The sequence below is a fragment of the Phoxinus phoxinus genome (assembly GCF_949152265.1).
Source record: "Phoxinus phoxinus genome assembly, chromosome: 13".
NCBI lineage: Eukaryota > Metazoa > Chordata > Actinopteri > Cypriniformes > Leuciscidae > Phoxinus > Phoxinus phoxinus.
This window is the reverse complement of record NC_136888.1, coordinates 33,385,024-33,404,232: the sequence shown is the minus strand read 5'-3', so window position 1 is coordinate 33,404,232 and position 19,209 is coordinate 33,385,024. Positions and strand designations below refer to the sequence as shown.

The following is a 19,209-nucleotide window of genomic DNA, read 5'->3' as shown; positions in this document are numbered from 1 at the left end:
GCACCTTTGATTTGATGAATACACGTTACATTGTTTGCAAACCTTATGCCCCATGCTTTCTACAATCATTAAATCAATAATTACATCTCAGCATTCACTGTCAGGACACTTACAGTAACAATTAAAGTAAACTGCATCATCAAAATAACTTTTAGTTTTAGTTTTGGAGTGAATCCTTCCATTGTAAAAGACTCGACTCATTATTACGTACCATGACATTTGCACACTATGTAAATATTGACCTGAGAGCCGTAAAGTTGCATCACACCTGGAGAAGAGGCGGAGTCGGACTTTACAAGACTTCTCCTCAGATTTCCTCTTTGCTCAGGGAAGGACAGGATAATCTTCCAGCCACAGTCAGAGACAAAAGGTATGTTTTTAATCATTTCATGTTGTTATCGTTTCAGTTTTTACATGGAATATTCCTGCATGAGAAAGAAACTGACATGCAAATTAATTTGTTTAAGTTCAGTCGTGCACTTACAGTGTTCCCGAATGTCTGCGCGATTTGAATGAACCTAACCAAAAGTAAATGAAGAAATAAGCATAAAGTTAAAAAGATTCATGGGTAACACTTTACAATAAGGTTTATTAGTTAACATTACGTAATGTATTAACTAACATGAACTAACAATGAGCAAAACATTTGTATGTATTATTACAGTATTTATTCATATTTGTTCATATTAGTTACAAAAAGTAACTTTAGTTCACCGTGAATTATTTAATGTTAACAAATACAACCTTTAGTAATATTAGTAAATGTTGAAATTAATATTAACTAAGATGAATAAATGCTGTAGAAGTATTGTTCATTCTTAGTTCATGTTAACAAAGAGAGTTAACTGAAGCTAACTAATGAACTAACCTTATAGTAAAGTGTCATGTATTTTCTTCATGTTTACTGTATTTCATTAGTTCTCTGCAAGCTTGATCTAATCTAAACCAAAGTGAACAACTATAAAAGCTATTAGAAGTTTACCGTAATGCAGAGTGAAAGTATCATTTAAGAAACAGCTTAAAAGATGGCTGAATAATAATAAAAAATGTGAACGTTAGGTAAAAAGGTAGATTTCGATAGATAGATTTATTTATATTTTTATACAGTAACAAGAGATGTCTATGCACAGGCATTTACGCATGTACCTTAAGTATTACTATTAGTATTTTATATAGTATAGGTACTTTTAATGTTTTTAGCACTATATGTTTATTAGTTGTTATGCGTGTTGTTTGTTTGTGTTTATTTAAATTTTTTTGTATGTTTGGGACTACGGATGGAAAGTAGCATTGTGCTAAATCCGGCGTATTTACGTCAATTTCGATGGTACGTTCTTTAATATGCACTGTCACATCTATAATTTTTTTTTTTTTTAAACAATGCGCTGCTTTCCATTCACCAGATCTGATCCACAATGCCAGCGCCTGGTGTGTGTTTAAACATTTTGTCGGAGCGTAATCTCAAAGATGGACAGGGATCTCCCAGCAATCCGGAGAGGTTCCTGGATCAGGACTTCCCCCAGCTCAAGCAGTTCTGCCTGAAGGAAAGACTGAGGTTTAGAGACAACCTGTTCCCTCCAGAGATGAAATCGATCGGCGTTGGTCCTCTGAAGCGTGAGGAGCTCTGGAAAGTAGTGTGGAAAAGACCACATGTGTGTGAGCGTCTGCAAACACAAACACAAACTCAACTGATAACTGATCTGATTATTGACCCTGCTCATCATGATAGTCTTACAGTAAATGTTCTCGTAATCCCACACTGTAAATGATTTCTGTTGTTTTCACAGTAATATTACTGTATATTTACCACACAGACACAAACACACACATTCCTCTCTCAGCTGTTCAATCCCATACGGAACTGTAATATATATGTACACATATGAAATATACATGGAAATATATCCACATATATAAAATATATATGCCCATATATAAAACCTATTAGAAAATGGAACAATTGACATATACAATAATAGTGTTTTTTTATATACATGTCACATACATAATTATCAGTTTTCAAATAGAATGTGTGTAGTATTTGTTTTGTTTTTATGAGCTGGTCAAGAAGAGGTAAAATAATAATAAATAATAATTTTATTTATGAAAGATTCGAAAATGAGATAGAAATTGAAATGAAATGTGGATATGTAGACTTGATCTGTAGACTTGAAATAAATGGTTAAAAAGTAAATAGTTTGGCATATATAAATTAAACATATCGGTGACATATGGTCAAAACATACAGTATTATATAAATAATAATCATATACATCATATTAATATATGTAAATTTATATGATATGTATTTTTTATTTAATATGTTATATAATTTATATAATATGTTAAAAACCTATATCAACATATATGTAGAGATATGTATATATGTGATAGCAATATATTGTCTTATATTTAGCATATATGACGGCGTCACCAGCGATATAAGGACATATATGTCATATATTACATTTCCGTATGGGTATAAACACAAGCAAGTTATGATTATTATAACAGGAAGACCCAAAACATATAATAATGTGGATAGTTGCTAATTGGTCAATGCAGTGAACCTTAGTTTACATTTGGTCAACTATTCCTATGAGATTCTCTCTCTTTCTCCTCAACATTTAACTTTATAAAGCCATATATGATACATATATATACAGTTTTCTCAGTAATATTACTGTATTCTCAGCAATTCCCTACTGTAGAACCTGTAAACGTAACATAAAATCAACAGTGACTTACTGTATTCATGTTGAGTTTAAGTAAAGTGTACTAGAGGAACTGCCGAGTCATGCTTTACTATTTAGTTTATTCTATGATATTTTCAGAAGAACTTAATCAGGGTTAGGGTTAGAGTTAGGGTTAGGGTTAGGGTTGTTGTTTCTTGATAGTGATTTGTACCCTTGTGATTCTGTGATCTGCTGTATAGTGTGTGTAATAAATGATCTGTGTCCTTCAGGAACTGGTGCCGAACCCTGTGTACATTGTTCAAGGAACTTCAAGGTTTGACTTCCTTCAGGGTAGATTAGGTAGGTCTGCTGTGCTGAGGGTCACACACACTTATGTGCCATTTCATATTAATAAACAAATCACAACAACAGTGTCCACACCAAGCTTACATTACATCCTTGAAGCTAATCAAAAATTGTGCATTCGAAAAATAAATCATTAACACATCAATGCAAGGATCTAAAGAAACATAAACTAACTATCATTTAGAGATAATAATAATAATAATTCGTTACATTTATATAGCGCTTTATCTGAGACCTCAAATCGCTTTACAATGGTGAGAGATGGTGATCTCGGTCACTTTATAGATAAAGTGGCAGTGCAATAAATCAAACAGGTGTGTACGGTATTAGATATTATGTCAGAAAATGTATTTAAAAAAACACATTTTGAAGAGAATTAAAGTTAAACTTAAAACTAAATGATTCATTAGGTCAAATGTAAAAGTTACTTGGAGTATAGAGATAAAAAAAAAAAGCAAATGAAAACTGTGTGTGTGTGTGTGTGTGTACAGGTTTGACTGTACCTGTGACAACCAAATGTCCTCACTTATGTAGTGAAATATGATGGCAACCAAGTAGTGAAGACATTTTACTCACTAGTTAAAAAGGCTTTTAAACTTGTTTTTATTGTACAATTATTTGCACATGTTTGTGAGATGGGCAGGTTTAGGGGTAAGGCTTGGGTTAGGCATTAGAAAGTATCATTAACCTGATATAAAATCAATGGTCTATGCAATGTCCTCACTAATATTGTGAAACAAACGTGTGTGTGTGAACTAACATTTAAACATTGTGTGTGTGTGTGTGTGTGTGTGTGTGTGCGTGCGTGCGTGCGTGTGTGTGTGTGTGTGTGTGTGTGTGTGTGTGTGTGTGTGTGTGTGTGTGTGTGTGTGTGTGCGTGTGTGTGTGAAGGTAACTGCTGGTTTCTGGCATCGGTTGGAGCTCTTACATCTCAAAAACGAATAATGAAGCAGATTATCCAGGATGAACAAAATTTCTCTGTGGATTATGCAGGAATATTTCATTTTAAGGTGAATATTTAAACCATTTTAGTTAAAGTTTCTATATTTTTAATAATAGCAAACCTATCACCTTTTGTTTTCAGTTCTGGAGATTTGGATCATGGGTGGACGTGGTTATCGATGACAAACTACCAACTATTGACGGCCGGCTCGTCTTTGTTCAGTCTAAAACACCAAATGAATTCTGGCCTGCTTTATTAGAGAAAGCTTATGCTAAGTATGTTTCAGTGTAATAACAGACTGTTTTGTAATAAACAGGCTTTAACCTTTGATTTCATATACTTTCTGCTTCGAATAGTGTAATATGTCCAGCAGAGCTGGTTAGTTTGGTTCACGGATCAGAACTTTTTTTTTTGAAGTGCAAAAAATACTTCTATCTTTCCCAGAGTGTGCGGCTCTTATGCGGATATGGACGCAGGAAACATATCAGAAGCTCTCATGGACTTCACCGGTGGACCACACGTGACCATTAAACTGAGTGAAGCATCAGACAAGCTGTGGGACACCATGAGACGAGCCAGCCAATCAGAATCCTTGATGGGATGTGGCACTCCTGGAGGGGTAAATAAATACCTTTAATATTAGCCTAAAGCAATTTAAAAAACAATGCATTATTATTATTATTATCATATGACCTACCTGCTACAGTCATGATTACATGAAGTCCTAAAATCACTTTGTTCCTTTAGCAAGCAGGTCTGATACAAAATAATGTGTCACCCAATGGCCTTGTGGAAATGCATGCGTACACGGTCACAGGAGTTGAAGAGGTGAGAGCTTCTTATATAAGACATCAGACACTGGTGTACAGTTTTACATTAATCATGCATTTAGCATTTTATCCATTAAGAAGCAAAAGCAATTAGTCCAAAAGCCAACAATATTCAAACATCCCAGATTTATTAGACAACAAATTTCGAAGTGTTTGCTATCAGTAAGTTATGACAGTATTATTGCTGTGATCTTCTGAGATGTTCGTTCACAGGTTGCATGTAGAGGTCGTCCAGTGAAGCTGGTGAGGATCTTTAACCCTTGGAGTCAGGGAGAGTGGAACAGAGACTGGAGCGACAGGTCTGAATCCTGGACATTTCTACATATAATTCCTCTACATCTATTATTAGGCATCTGATAACTTTTTAATCTGGTCTCTTTAGTTCCCCTTTGTGGGAATTTGTACGTCCCGAGGACCAAAAACACAAAGTTGTGCTTGACAATGGAGAATTCTGGTGAGCAGAGCTACAGTATACAAAGGGCCAAATGTTTGTCTCTTAAAGTTATTTTAGATCAATGCAATCTCTTGAATATATGGCGTTTTAATTAGTATATACCACAGTTTCATATCTCTATTTTACAGCAAGTTTTCTGTCTCTGCAGGATGTCAATGGAGGATTTCTGCAGGAATTTTTCAGATGTTGATATTTGTTGTTTGGATGTGAACGTTCTTGCTGGATCTCATTCTTCATCCTGGAAAACAGAAGTGCACAAAGGCCAGTGGGTGACTGGAACGACAGCTGGCGGTTGTCTAAATGACCTAGGTAGACTAACTCATATTATATTATTCTTACTAGAACTATTTTTATTATGACATTGGGCCCTATCTTGCACGCAGCGCAATTGACTTTGTACACCGACGCATGTATCATTCCTATTCTGCACCCGCACACAGCGGACTTTTCCCTCCACAGACGCACGTCGGTAAATTAGGGAATGAACTTGCGTTCTGTGAGAAGGGGAGTGTGTTCCGGCGCAAACGTTCCCTGGTGATATTCTGCAGTTTCAGAAAACAACTCCACCACTGACCAGGAGAAACCGAGTCTAAAGACAGCGGCGCCACGCGTTAGTCAGATGCTATTTTAAGGGCGCATGCTTGGCCATTATGTAGCGTGTGAACAACACACACACACACACTTTGATTCTCTCATCTAAACAGACGCAACAGTTTTCATTTTTGCAAATCATACATTATCACAAGGAAAAATATTAACACACAAGGGAAATCATTGTTGTGTCCACGAAGATGTGAAAAAAATAGGCATAAATCTAGATTACGCCTGTTTAACCGAAGCTTATTTGTGTGGTTTCTCCATCATCCTCACACAATGTCACTTCTCTGTGTTTTACGGCCCTGACGAGAACGTCGGTCTCCTCGGCTGTGAACCGCTCCTGGCGTGCGCCGGCAGACCCGCCGTTATAATAGCAATCCGCCGTTATAATAGCAATCCGCCGTTATAATAGTGATCCACCGTTATAATAGCAATCCGCCGTTATAATAGCAATCCGCCGTTATAATAGCAATCCGCCGTTATAATAGCAATCCGCCGTTATAATAGCAATCCGCCGTTATAATAGCAATCCACCGTTATAATAGCAATCCACCGTTATAATAGCAATCCGCCGTTATAATAGCAATCCACCGTTATAATAGTGATCCGCCGTTATAATAGCAATCCACCGTTATAATAGTGATCCGCCTTTATAATAGCAATCCACCGTTATAATAGCAATCCGCCGTTATAATAGCAATCCACCGTTATAATAGCAATCCGCCGTTATAATAGCAATCCACCGTTATAATAGTGATCCGCCGTTATAATAGCAATCCACCGTTATAATAGCAATCCGCCGTTATAATAGCAATCCACCGTTATAATAGCGATCCGCCGTTATAATAGCAATCCGCCGTTATAATAGCAATCCACCGTTATAATAGCAATCCGCCGTTATAATAGCAATCCGCCGTTATAATAGCAATCCGCCGTTATAATAGCAATCCACCGTTATAATAGCAATCCACCGTTATAATAGCGATCCGCCGTTATAATAGCGATCCGCCGTTATAATAGCGATCCGCCGTTATAATAGCAATCCGCCGTTATAATAGTGATCCACCGTTATAATAGCAATCCACCGTTATAATAGCGATCCGCCGTTATAATAGCGATCCGCCGTTATAATAGCGATCCGCCGTTATAATAGCAATCCGCCGTTATAATAGCGATCCGCCGTTATAATAGCAATCCGCCGTTATAATAGCGATCCGCCGTTATAATAGCGATCCGCCGTTATAATAGCAATCCGCCGTTATAATAGCGATCCGCCGTTATAATAGCAATCCGCCGTTATAATAGCAATCCGCCGTTATAATAGCAATCCGCCGTTATAATAGCAATCCGCCGTTATAATAGCGATCCGCCGTTATAATAGCAATCCGCCGTTATAATAGCAATCCGCCGTTATAATAGCAATCCGCCGTTATAATAGCAATCCACCGTTATAATAGCAATCCACCGTTATAATAGCAATCCGCCGTTATAATAGCAATCCTCCGTTATAATAGCAATCCACCGTTATAATAGCAATCCACCGTTATAATAGCAATCCACCGTTATAATAGCAATCCACCGTTATAATAGCAATCCGCCGTTATAATAGCAATCCGCCGTTATAATAGCAATCCGCCGTTATAATAGCGATCCACCGTTATAATAGCAATCCACCGTTATAATAGCGATCCGCCGTTATAATAGCGATCCGCCGTTATAATAGCAATCCGCCGTTATAATAGCGATCCGCCGTTATAATAGCAATCCGCCGTTATAATAGCGATCCGCCGTTATAATAGCAATCCACCGTTGTAATAGCAATCCACCGTTATAATAGCAATCCACCGTTATAATAGCAATCCGCCGTTATAATAGCAATCCACCGTTATAATAGCGATCCGCCGTTATAATAGCGATCCGCCGTTATAATAGCAATCCGCCGTTATAATAGCAATCCACCGTTGTAATAGCAATCCACCGTTATAATAGCAATCCACCGTTATAATAGCAATCCGCCGTTATAATAGCAATCCACCGTTATAATAGCAATCCGCCGTTATAATAGCAATCCACCGTTATAATAGTGATCCGCCGTTATAATAGCAATCCACCGTTGTAATAGCAATCCACCGTTATAATAGCAATCCACCGTTATAATAGCAATCCGCCGTTATAATAGCAATCCACCGTTATAATAGTGATCCGCCGTTATAATAGCAATCCACCGTTATAATAGTGATCCGCCTTTATAATAGCAATCCACCGTTATAATAGCAATCCGCCGTTATAATAGCAATCCACCGTTATAATAGCAATCCGCCGTTATAATAGCAATCCACCGTTATAATAGTGATCCGCCGTTATAATAGCAATCCACCGTTATAATAGCAATCCGCCGTTATAATAGCAATCCACCGTTATAATAGCGATCCGCCGTTATAATAGCAATCCGCCGTTATAATAGCAATCCACCGTTATAATAGCAATCCGCCGTTATAATAGCAATCCGCCGTTATAATAGCAATCCGCCGTTATAATAGCAATCCACCGTTATAATAGCAATCCACCGTTATAATAGCGATCCGCCGTTATAATAGCGATCCGCCGTTATAATAGCAATCCGCCGTTATAATAGCAATCCGCCGTTATAATAGCGATCCGCCGTTATAATAGCGATCCGCCGTTATAATAGTGATCCGCCGTTATAATAGCAATCCGCCGTTATAATAGCGATCCGCCGTTATAATAGCGATCCGCCGTTATAATAGCAATCCGCCGTTATAATAGCAATCCGCCGTTATAATAGCGATCCGCCGTTATAATAGTGATCCGCCGTTATAATAGCAATCCGCCGTTATAATAGCAATCCGCCGTTATAATAGCGATCCGCCGTTATAATAGCGATCCGCCGTTATAATAGCAATCCGCCGTTATAATAGCAATCCGCCGTTATAATAGCAATCCGCCGTTATAATAGCAATCCACCGTTATAATAGCAATCCACCGTTATAATAGCGATCCGCCGTTATAATAGCGATCCGCCGTTATAATAGCAATCCGCCGTTATAATAGCAATCCGCCGTTATAATAGCGATCCGCCGTTATAATAGCGATCCGCCGTTATAATAGCGATCCGCCGTTATAATAGCAATCCGCCGTTATAATAGCGATCCGCCGTTATAATAGCAATCCGCCGTTATAATAGCGATCCGCCGTTATAATAGCGATCCGCCGTTATAATAGCAATCCGCCGTTATAATAGCGATCCGCCGTTATAATAGCAATCCGCCGTTATAATAGCAATCCGCCGTTATAATAGCAATCCGCCGTTATAATAGCAATCCGCCGTTATAATAGCGATCCGCCGTTATAATAGCAATCCGCCGTTATAATAGCAATCCGCCGTTATAATAGCAATCCGCCGTTATAATAGCAATCCACCGTTATAATAGCAATCCGCCGTTATAATAGCAATCCGCCGTTATAATAGCAATCCACCGTTATAATAGCAATCCACCGTTATAATAGCAATCCACCGTTATAATAGCAATCCACCGTTATAATAGCAATCCGCCGTTATAATAGCAATCCGCCGTTATAATAGCAATCCGCCGTTATAATAGCGATCCACCGTTATAATAGCAATCCACCGTTATAATAGCGATCCGCCGTTATAATAGCGATCCGCCGTTATAATAGCAATCCGCCGTTATAATAGCAATCCACCGTTGTAATAGCAATCCACCGTTATAATAGCAATCCGCCGTTATAATAGCAATCCACCGTTATAATAGCAATCCGCCGTTATAATAGTGATCCACCGTTATAATAGCAATCCACCGTTATAATAGCAATCCGCCGTTATAATAGCAATCCACCGTTATAATAGCAATCCACCGTTATAATAGCAATCCACCGTTATAATAGCAATCCGCCGTTATAATAGCAATCCACCGTTATAATAGCAATCCACCGTTATAATAGCAATCCGCCGTTATAATAGCAATCCACCGTTATAATAGCAATCCACCGTTATAATAGTGATCCACCGTTATAATAGCAATCCACCGTTATAATAGCAATCCACCGTTATAATAGCAATCCGCCGTTATAATAGCAATCCGCCGTTATAATAGCAATCCGCCGTTATAATAGCAATCCACCGTTATAATAGCGATCCGCCGTTATAATAGCAATCCACCGTTATAATAGCAATCCGCCGTTATAATAGCAATCCACCGTTATAATAGTGATCCACCGTTATAATAGCAATCCGCCGTTATAATAGCAATCCGCCGTTATAATAGCAATCCGCCGTTATAATAGCAATCCGCCGTTATAATAGCAATCCGCCGTTATAATAGCAATCCACCGTTATAATAGCAATCCACCGTTATAATAGCAATCCGCCGTTATAATAGCAATCCGCCGTTATAATAGCAATCCACCGTTATAATAGTGATCCACCGTTATAATAGCAATCCGCCGTTATAATAGCAATCCGCCGTTATAATAGTGATCCACCGTTATAATAGCAATCCGCCGTTATAATAGCAATCCGCCGTTATAATAGCAATCCGCCGTTATAATAGCAATCCGCCGTTATAATAGCAATCCGCCGTTATAATAGCAATCCGCCGTTATAATAGTGATCCACCGTTATAATAGCAATCCACCGTTATAATAGCAATCCACCGTTATAATAGCAATCCGCCGTTATAATAGCAATCCGCCGTTATAATAGCAATCCACCGTTATAATAGCAATCCGCCGTTATAATAGCAATCCACCGTTATAATAGTGATCCACCGTTATAATAGCAATCCGCCGTTATAATAGCAATCCGCCGTTATAATAGTGATCCACCGTTATAATAGTGATCCACCGCTATAATAGCAATCCGCCGTTATAATAGCAATCCGCCGTAATAATAGTGATCCACCGCTATAATAGCAATCCGCCGTTATAATAGCAATCCGCCGTTATAATAGCAATCCGCCGTTATAATAGCAATCCGCCGTTATAATAGCAATCCGCCGTTATAATAGCGATCCGCCGTTATAATAGCGATCCGCCGTTATAATAGCAATCCACCGTTATAATAGCAATCCACCGTTATAATAGTGATCCGCCGTTATAATAGCAATCCGCCGTTATAATAGCAATCCGCCGTTATAATAGCAATCCACCGTTATAATAGCAATCCGCCGTTATAATAGCAATCCGCCGTTATAATAGCAATCCACCGTTATAATAGCAATCCGCCGTTATAATAGCAATCCACCGTTATAATAGCAATCCACCGTTATAATAGCCATCCGCCGTTATAATAGCAATCCGCCGTTATAATAGCAATCCACCGTTATAATAGCAATCCACCGTTATAATAGCAATCCACCGTTATAATAGCAATCCGCCGTTATAATAGCAATCCGCCGTTATAATAGCAATCCACCGTTATAATAGCAATCCGCCGTTATAATAGCAATCCGCCGTTATAATAGCAATCCACCGTTATAATAGCAATCCACCGTTATAATAGCCATCCGCCGTTATAATAGCAATCCGCCGTTATAATAGCAATCCACCGTTATAATAGCAATCCACCGTTATAATAGCAATCCACCGTTATAATAGCAATCCACCGTTATAATAGCAATCCACCGTTATAATAGCAATCCGCCGTTATAATAGCAATCCGCCGTTATAATAGCAATCCACCGTTATAATAGCAATCCACCGTTATAATAGCGATCCACCGTTATAATAGCAATCCACCGTTATAATAGCAATCCGCCGTTATAATAGTGATCCACCGTTATAATAGCAATCCACCGTTATAATAGCGATCCGCCGTTATAATAGCAATCCGCCGTTATAATAGTGATCCACCGTTATAATAGCAATCCGCCGTTATAATAGCGATCCGCCGTTATAATAGCGATCCGCCGTTATAATAGTGATCCACCGTTATAATAGCGATCCGCCGTTATAATAGCGATCCGCCGTTATAATAGCAATCCACCGTTATAATAGTGATCCACCGTTATAATAGTGATCCACCGTTATAATAGCAATCCGCCGTTATAATAGCAATCCGCCGTTATAATAGCAATCCGCCGTTATAATAGCAATCCTCCGTTATAATAGCAATCCACCGTTATAATAGCAATCCGCCGTTATAATAGCAATCCGCCGTTATAATAGCAATCCGCCGTTATAATAGCAATCCGCCGTTATAATAGCAATCCGCCGTTATAATAGTGATCCACCGTTATAATAGCGATCCGCCGTTATAATAGCAATCCACCGTTATAATAGCAATCCGCCGTTATAATAGCAATCCACCGTTATAATAGCAATCCGCCGTTATAATAGTGATCCACCGTTATAATAGCAATCCGCCGTTATAATAGCAATCCACCGTTATAATAGCAATCCGCCGTTATAATAGTGATCCACCGTTATAATAGCAATCCACCGTTATAATAGCAATCCGCCGTTATAATAGCAATCCGCCGTTATAATAGCAATCCGCCGTTATAATAGCAATCCGCCGTTATAATAGCAATCCGCCGTTATAATAGCAATCCACCGTTATAATAGCAATCCACCGTTATAATAGCAATCCGCCGTTATAATAGCAATCCACCGTTATAATAGTGATCCGCCGTTATAATAGCAATCCACCGTTATAATAGCAATCCGCCGTTATAATAGCAATCCGCCGTTATAATAGCAATCCGCCGTTATAATAGCAATCCGCCGTGGAACAAGCGCGCCGGCTCTTAAAGGGAATGTGAGAGGACGCTCTGATTGGTTTATTTCACGTTACGCCCAAACCACACCTATGAGTAATGAAGCGACTTCTGACCAACACATTTTAGATCTGCCCGAGATCCGCCCACAAAGTTACTTGCGTTTCGTGTTTGATACTTCCGTTTCAGAGCGTTACAATAGGACCCTATGACTACTACTATCTGGTTAAGCATAATGATGTCATACTGAAAATTAATTTGTGTATGGCTTTGTCGAAATGTTGACTCTGATTGGTTGACAGCAGTGCTTGAAGTAAAAAAAAAGCTTAATTTTGAGACAGACATCACTGGAAGTAATGACAACTCTAGATGGTTGATGGGTCCTTAACTCAATCTGCTTGCAATAACATCACTCTCTACAGTGAATCGTCTCTCTTAGATCGTCTGAGAATCGTCTAAGAGATGGCAGGAAAATGCTTTTGCGTTCGCTTGCAAACTTTTTCACAAAGTTTGCACTGCTCTCTAAACTTCCTTGGAGAACGCCAAAGTGGATGAACGAAAGCATTGAAATGCATTTTTTTTCTGTCATCTAATTGTCTCCATCCATTCTATAGCCCTAAACAGATATAATATAGTGTGGGTTGGTTAACCGGAGCGGTAGGTCAGGTTTTCAGGACACCAGCTCACTTCAAGCACTGTTTGACAGACATTCCAGGATTTTATGAAGTTAGCACTTGTTGCATGTCAAGTTTAAGCAAGATATTGCATGATTAATGGTAGCTTGACAATATTACAGAAACTTTGCTTAAGATTTTTTTTTAAAGTTGTATATTTCTTAAATGAAGTTACAATGGCTACTAAACGTATAGTATAGGAGTCTGAGTTAGAATGCTTCTTTAATAGGCCTATAGATTACCAGTGTCTCTTTCTTCTTCTGTTGCATTTATAGACAGTTTTTCAAAGAATCCCCAGTTTCGTGTGACTCTTAAGGAGACATTGGAAGACCCTAGAGATGAACGCGCTCCAAATCTCCTCGTGTCGCTCATTCAAAAATCTCACAAGAGAAACAGGCACTTGGCAACCAATTTCCATATTGGCTTTAACATTTATGAGGTTTGTAAAAAGTATTTTGAAATCTTGTCATGTATATTTTAAGATCTTCATTTGAATGCAATATTGAGTATTTTAATTTTTTTTTTTTTTACTATCGTAGGTGCCAGCTCATGTACGTATTGAATACATCATGTTCCTGATACATTTGGTTGTATTTTAGGTTTTGCAGAGACAGAATAATCAATAATTTTACTATTTCTCCAGTTAAAGGACCAAAGGGAAAAATTCCCTGCCTCATTCTTCAGAAACACCCGTATTATTGGAAAAAACAAAGCCTTCATCAATGCTCGGGAAATCATGGAGTTTTTCCGATTCAAAGCAGGCGACTACCTCATCGTTCCTTCAACTTTCCAGCCGAATGAAGCTTCGTCCTTCCTCCTGACAGTCTATACAAAGACAGAAGCCGTCCTTGAGTAAGCCTTCGCATTACTAACATGAAGTGCTGAGCTGGTCGAGATGCTCAAACAAACTTGTGTATGATGTCTCTGCTTATTAAACTAGGATATATAAAACAATCATCAATTCATAAAATCACATGCAGCAGTTTTAAAGGGGTCATGACATGGTTTTTTTTATTTTATTATTATGTTCCCTTAGGTGCAATTATAGTATTACTATAGTTTTTTTACAAAAAACTTTTAAAATGTAGTGATTTATGACCTTTTCCCATCCTGTTTCTCATCATCTGATTCAAACAGTTTTGGGGGTGTTTCTCCTTTAAGAGTTCAGTGTTAACGCCCACTGTTATGATTGGCTAACGTCAGTGCCTATGCATCAATTATTAACGCCCCCAGCCAGAACATTTGCGGATTCGGCGTATTTAAAAAGTAGTTTAAAAAGTTTTAAATACATTACTTACAATTTGCGTCGTCGTTGTTGAGCCCAGAACAGTCGGCACGGACTTATCTTTGAGCAACAGTTTTCTGGCAAAGCCAGCATCATTTTGGGATTTGTTCTCAAAACAGTCATCCTTCAAATGGACTGCGACGTACGCAAAAAAATAAAGTGTATCCACTGGATCTTTCGGCAGCGTATTCAAAGATGTTGTTTGTCCACAGCCAGGAACAGCACATCTGCGTGGCATCGTAATTTCCCTGTACACAGACCCACTCGCTGTCCGTTGACTGAACACTTGTGAGGCGCGCGGCGCGCGGGCGCGACAATGATACGAAATAAGCGTAGTTGTCTTGCGCTTAAAGCGTAACTGTCTTGTGCCGGAGGCGGTCGTATGCAAACGCGGGTACGTCACTTCGTACCGTGACGTCACTTCTTACCATGGATCCAGAACGAGCTGTATTTAGAGCTTGATTAAATAAATGATTCGTTTATAATGGGGAGGACGTCTTAAGCTATGAAACTTGCAGGACGTTTTAATGGTACAAAGACCTCTTATATACCAAAAGATCAAGGCAAATTTGGTTTCTCATGTCATGACCACTTTAAAATGTTTAGTATTATAATATAATGTAATGTTGGACTACACAGATTTTGATTTTGTGTCTTCATGCAGAGACAGTTCTGGATATGGCATAACAAGAACTAAGGTATATATGTGCTTTTTTCTTTTTCTTTTTTTTACATGTGACATATACAGGTAAAACTCGAAAAATTTGAATGTCATGCAAAAGTTCATTTATTTCAGTAATTCAACTGAAAAGGTGAAACTAATATATTATATAGACTCATTACATGCAAAGTGAAATATTTCAAGCCTTTATTGGTTATCATTTTGATGATTATGGCTTACAGCTTATGAAAACCCCAAGTTCAAAATTAGAATATTGTGAAAAGGTTTTCATTGTTATATAATATATTAGTTTCACCTTTTGAGCTGAATTACTGAAATAAATGAACTTTTGCATGATATTCAAAATTTTCCAGTTTCACCTGTATATGTTCTGAAATTATATACAGTGTATTTTCATATTTTCAAAATTTCTTTCAGATGATTCCCAGGGATAATGACGATTCCTTCCAGCTCTTTCTACAATATGCAGATAAGGTACATGTGACTCTCCAACAGTTCTGGATTATGAGGGAATGTGAATGATTATGAAAACCGAACGGGACGTTGTTATTCTGTTATCTGATATATGTCTGTTTCTGTAAGTACGGAGAGGTGGACGCTGAGCGGCTTCAAAAACTTCTGAATGAGAATCTTTATGCAGGTGATGATTCAACCCTCCTCACAATATCAGCTCATATTTGTAAAGCCTTTATTCCTATTTTGCTTCCAGTCATCTGTGATTCTGCGTGTGTTTTTATCTGATCTCTCAGGACATTCCCAGAAAACCACAGGATTCAGCTTGGATTTGTGTAAGAGCATGGTGGCGCTGATGGATGTATCCTCCACTATGAAGGCTTTCAGAGACTTGTGCTTGTCGTTTGCCATTTGTAAATTCTGGAACAAACTCAAATTCATCACATTTTACAAGTTGTTTGATGATATTCTTTAACGTAACAATACAGCTCAGTGTCACTGGAAGGCTCAGTGAATTTGAATGTCTCCGTTTGTGGAAACGAGCCGTTTTTATAAAGGTAACGATCCATCAGAAGTGCAAGAAATGTATGCTTATAGTGACTTATGATAGAGTATGCAGTAGTCCATATTGTTTCTACATTACACATTACACATATGAAATTGGTTGCATTTGCTTTTCTGTCTGTTTCTCAGGATATTTTCTATGGCATGGATGTTTCACACACTGGAAGTCTGTCTCTGAATGAACTCAGAAATGCGCTTAAGGCTGCAGGTAACTCACTTCAAAGTCATAAACGTTACAACACTATTTAATCACCAAATGTACAAACCAACACAATGAATCTGCTCATTTTTTTCATTTTTTTTTCAAGGGTTTGTATTGAGTGACAGTATGCTGAATCTCATGGCTCTCCGATACGGGGACTCTGGTGGTGAAATTACACTAGAAAACTTTGTTGTCCTCGTCCTGCGCATGGATTGCATGGCCAGTGAGTCTTTAGCTTATTATGTTAAACTATATAGCCAGTACAGATCTAAATTTTTGTATGCAATAAAAATCCTAAAAATAGCACTTGAGATATCATGTCTAAGATCATGTCTCTTCATAAATCATTTGTGATGCATGCTCTATAAAGATAATGCAATGACACATCCACACCTAACCTCTGTAGAGATATTTATATCTGGATGATTTATGTTAATCACTGTCACTCACTGTAACTCATATTATTATTATCATCACCAGAAACATACAAGAGACTCGCTGCTGGCGTGCCAAACATGATGCTGGGACAAAATGAAGTAATGTTTTTAAACAAATATTTAATTCTTCAGAATTCATAGTAAGATTACAGTAATAACAATCATAATGCATAACTCTGTTCTTGTAGTGGATGCATCTCACCATGTACTCATGAGCCAGACGAGACTGAGAAAACGATCCTGGACAGACTTCTGAGACTTCAATTATAACATACAGCAATAAAACACAGAAATACACCTTATTTCCATACTTGGGATTAACAACTATAATTTATTTGATTGTGCATATGGTGATTGATTGAATTGTGCATTTTATTAAATACAGAATAATTGAGTGGAGAGTTGAAGTTGTTTAAAGTTTTCATTCAGATAACACTAATCAAGTTTTGCATCAATGGCACTATTAAAAAGATGAACAAACTTTACACTGTTTGTTTGCAAACTGGAAGATATGTTTGCAGAATGTTTGCTTTTTACAACCAATAAAGTAGCCTATGCCTCACAATTCACTGCTTGTCGTACTTCTATATTTTTGACACTTTGCTACTTTACAGTAAAATGCAGAGAAAAAAACCTCAATGAACTCTGGACTCAGATGAATGGATCCTCCTAGTACAGGTTCGTGGACGCTAATTAAATACTATGACGTTCGATCGATAGGCCTCGCTGATTGGCTGAGCGTCAGGTGTTGGTAAGCGCGCGATAGACGAATGAACGAATCAATGAAAGCATGACTTGTTTAATATTAATTAGGTAACGTGACCGTCATAGTGGAATAAGTTAATTCGCGAGTTATCGTCAATGGGTCAAATAAGTGGATATTAGCGGTTGGCAGTGACACACAAAGCCGCGCGAAAAGGTGGGTAAACTTTTTAACGATTCAGCATTTATGCAATGCAAAATAGTGGATCTGTTTATTACCACACATTTCCACACGCAAAAATTCAATTAGAACTAGCCACAACAACGACTGAAGTAAAAACTCTGAATCGTATAGCCTACTGTAGTGTGTGTAGCCTGTTATTGTAAGTAGGCCTATACAAGTGTGACTTTTCTGAGCTCATCCTGAGGCGAGCAGAAGTCATGAGTAAATTAAAACTAATTTGCCACTGAAGCTTTAGTTCACAATGTCCTCTTTGACCCTGTGGTTGTACCATTTTCATTTACCATGGTATTTACACAACACTCCAAGCAAGGTAAGCCTATAGGCCTACTAATGAAAAAATGGTACATGTACAAAAGCATGGTTATACTATGGTCCTTTTAGTAGTGTTTCTTGGTGGTGATATTTCATGAATGACCCATTGAGCAGGATTTGAACCTTTAACCTGTCAGTTAGCAGCCCAAACACACATTTTGTTGTACATTAAGGTTGTAAAGATCGAGCAATCCAATATTTTACTCTATTTTTTACTAGCAATGCATCATAAATGTGTTGTCGTATTTTCTCTTGCTGGTTCAATCTCATAAATTTCATGTCCAGACAGTGTCAAATTTCTCCAAACCCTGATTTTTAACGTTTTTATTATGTGTAGATGTAGGCCTATATAACATGTCTAACCAGTTAAATAATATATAGGCTAACTGTTAATGGTTATGACAATCCAGAGTGAGGAATATTTGTAATTGACATGAAAATAGTGTCTTGGGCTGAAATATGAAATGTTGTTCTTCAACTTGTGAGATTCTCACATAATTCTTGATGTAATGTTTTGGAAAGCAAATGCATTTGGGTCAGAAAAAGACTGTAAATGAACCTTTGTATTCGTTCACGTCCTTCATCCCGACAGACTCCCTTGTCTCTGTGTTTGTACTCAGGGTGGGACATGCTTGATAACAAAATCATTAGACTTCACTGTGTCAACGTTCATCAAAAGTTCACAAAGGCCATTTGAGATCACTATGACTGTACCATCTGTCCAAACTGAAATTTCAATACCTCTAGCTTTGCTTTGCTCCAGTCTTTCTATGTAGAGTCATCCAAAACCAGTTATTCTTGCTGTTTAAATTTTCCACACACACCTTGGCAAACGCATCTACTGTACTGTTCAAACAGAAGCTCTAATCTTGTCTTCTGTGTGTGGAGTCTCTGAACCAACTGGTTACTGTTGTTTTTTTCTTCGTAATGCAATTAGAGAACATGATGATAAGCAGAGGTGGACAAAGTACACAACTTCCTTACTTGAGTGAAAGTACAGATACTACTGGTCAAATATTACTCTGTTACAA

The 19,209-nt window shown here is 38.0% G+C and overlaps 1 protein-coding gene across 1 annotated transcript; it reads left to right on the top strand.

Moving 5' to 3' along the window:
- The first annotated feature begins 236 nt into the window (after positions 1-236).
- Positions 237-17,488, top strand: LOC307009284 (calpain-1 catalytic subunit). The gene is made up of 22 exons (XM_079632934.1): positions 237-370; positions 1,404-1,652; positions 2,966-3,035; positions 3,933-4,051; positions 4,126-4,259; positions 4,429-4,603; positions 4,732-4,812; positions 5,028-5,113; positions 5,197-5,268; positions 5,417-5,577; positions 13,573-13,736; positions 13,837-13,848; positions 13,941-14,149; positions 15,247-15,280; positions 15,682-15,738; positions 15,847-15,904; positions 16,014-16,078; positions 16,206-16,274; positions 16,411-16,489; positions 16,590-16,706; positions 16,964-17,019; positions 17,109-17,488. The coding sequence occupies exons 2-22, from the start codon at positions 1,416-1,418 to the stop codon at positions 17,133-17,135; spliced, it is 2,082 nt and encodes a 693-aa protein (XP_079489060.1). The 5' UTR covers positions 237-370; positions 1,404-1,415; the 3' UTR covers positions 17,136-17,488.
- The last annotated feature ends 1,721 nt before the right edge of the window (positions 17,489-19,209 follow it).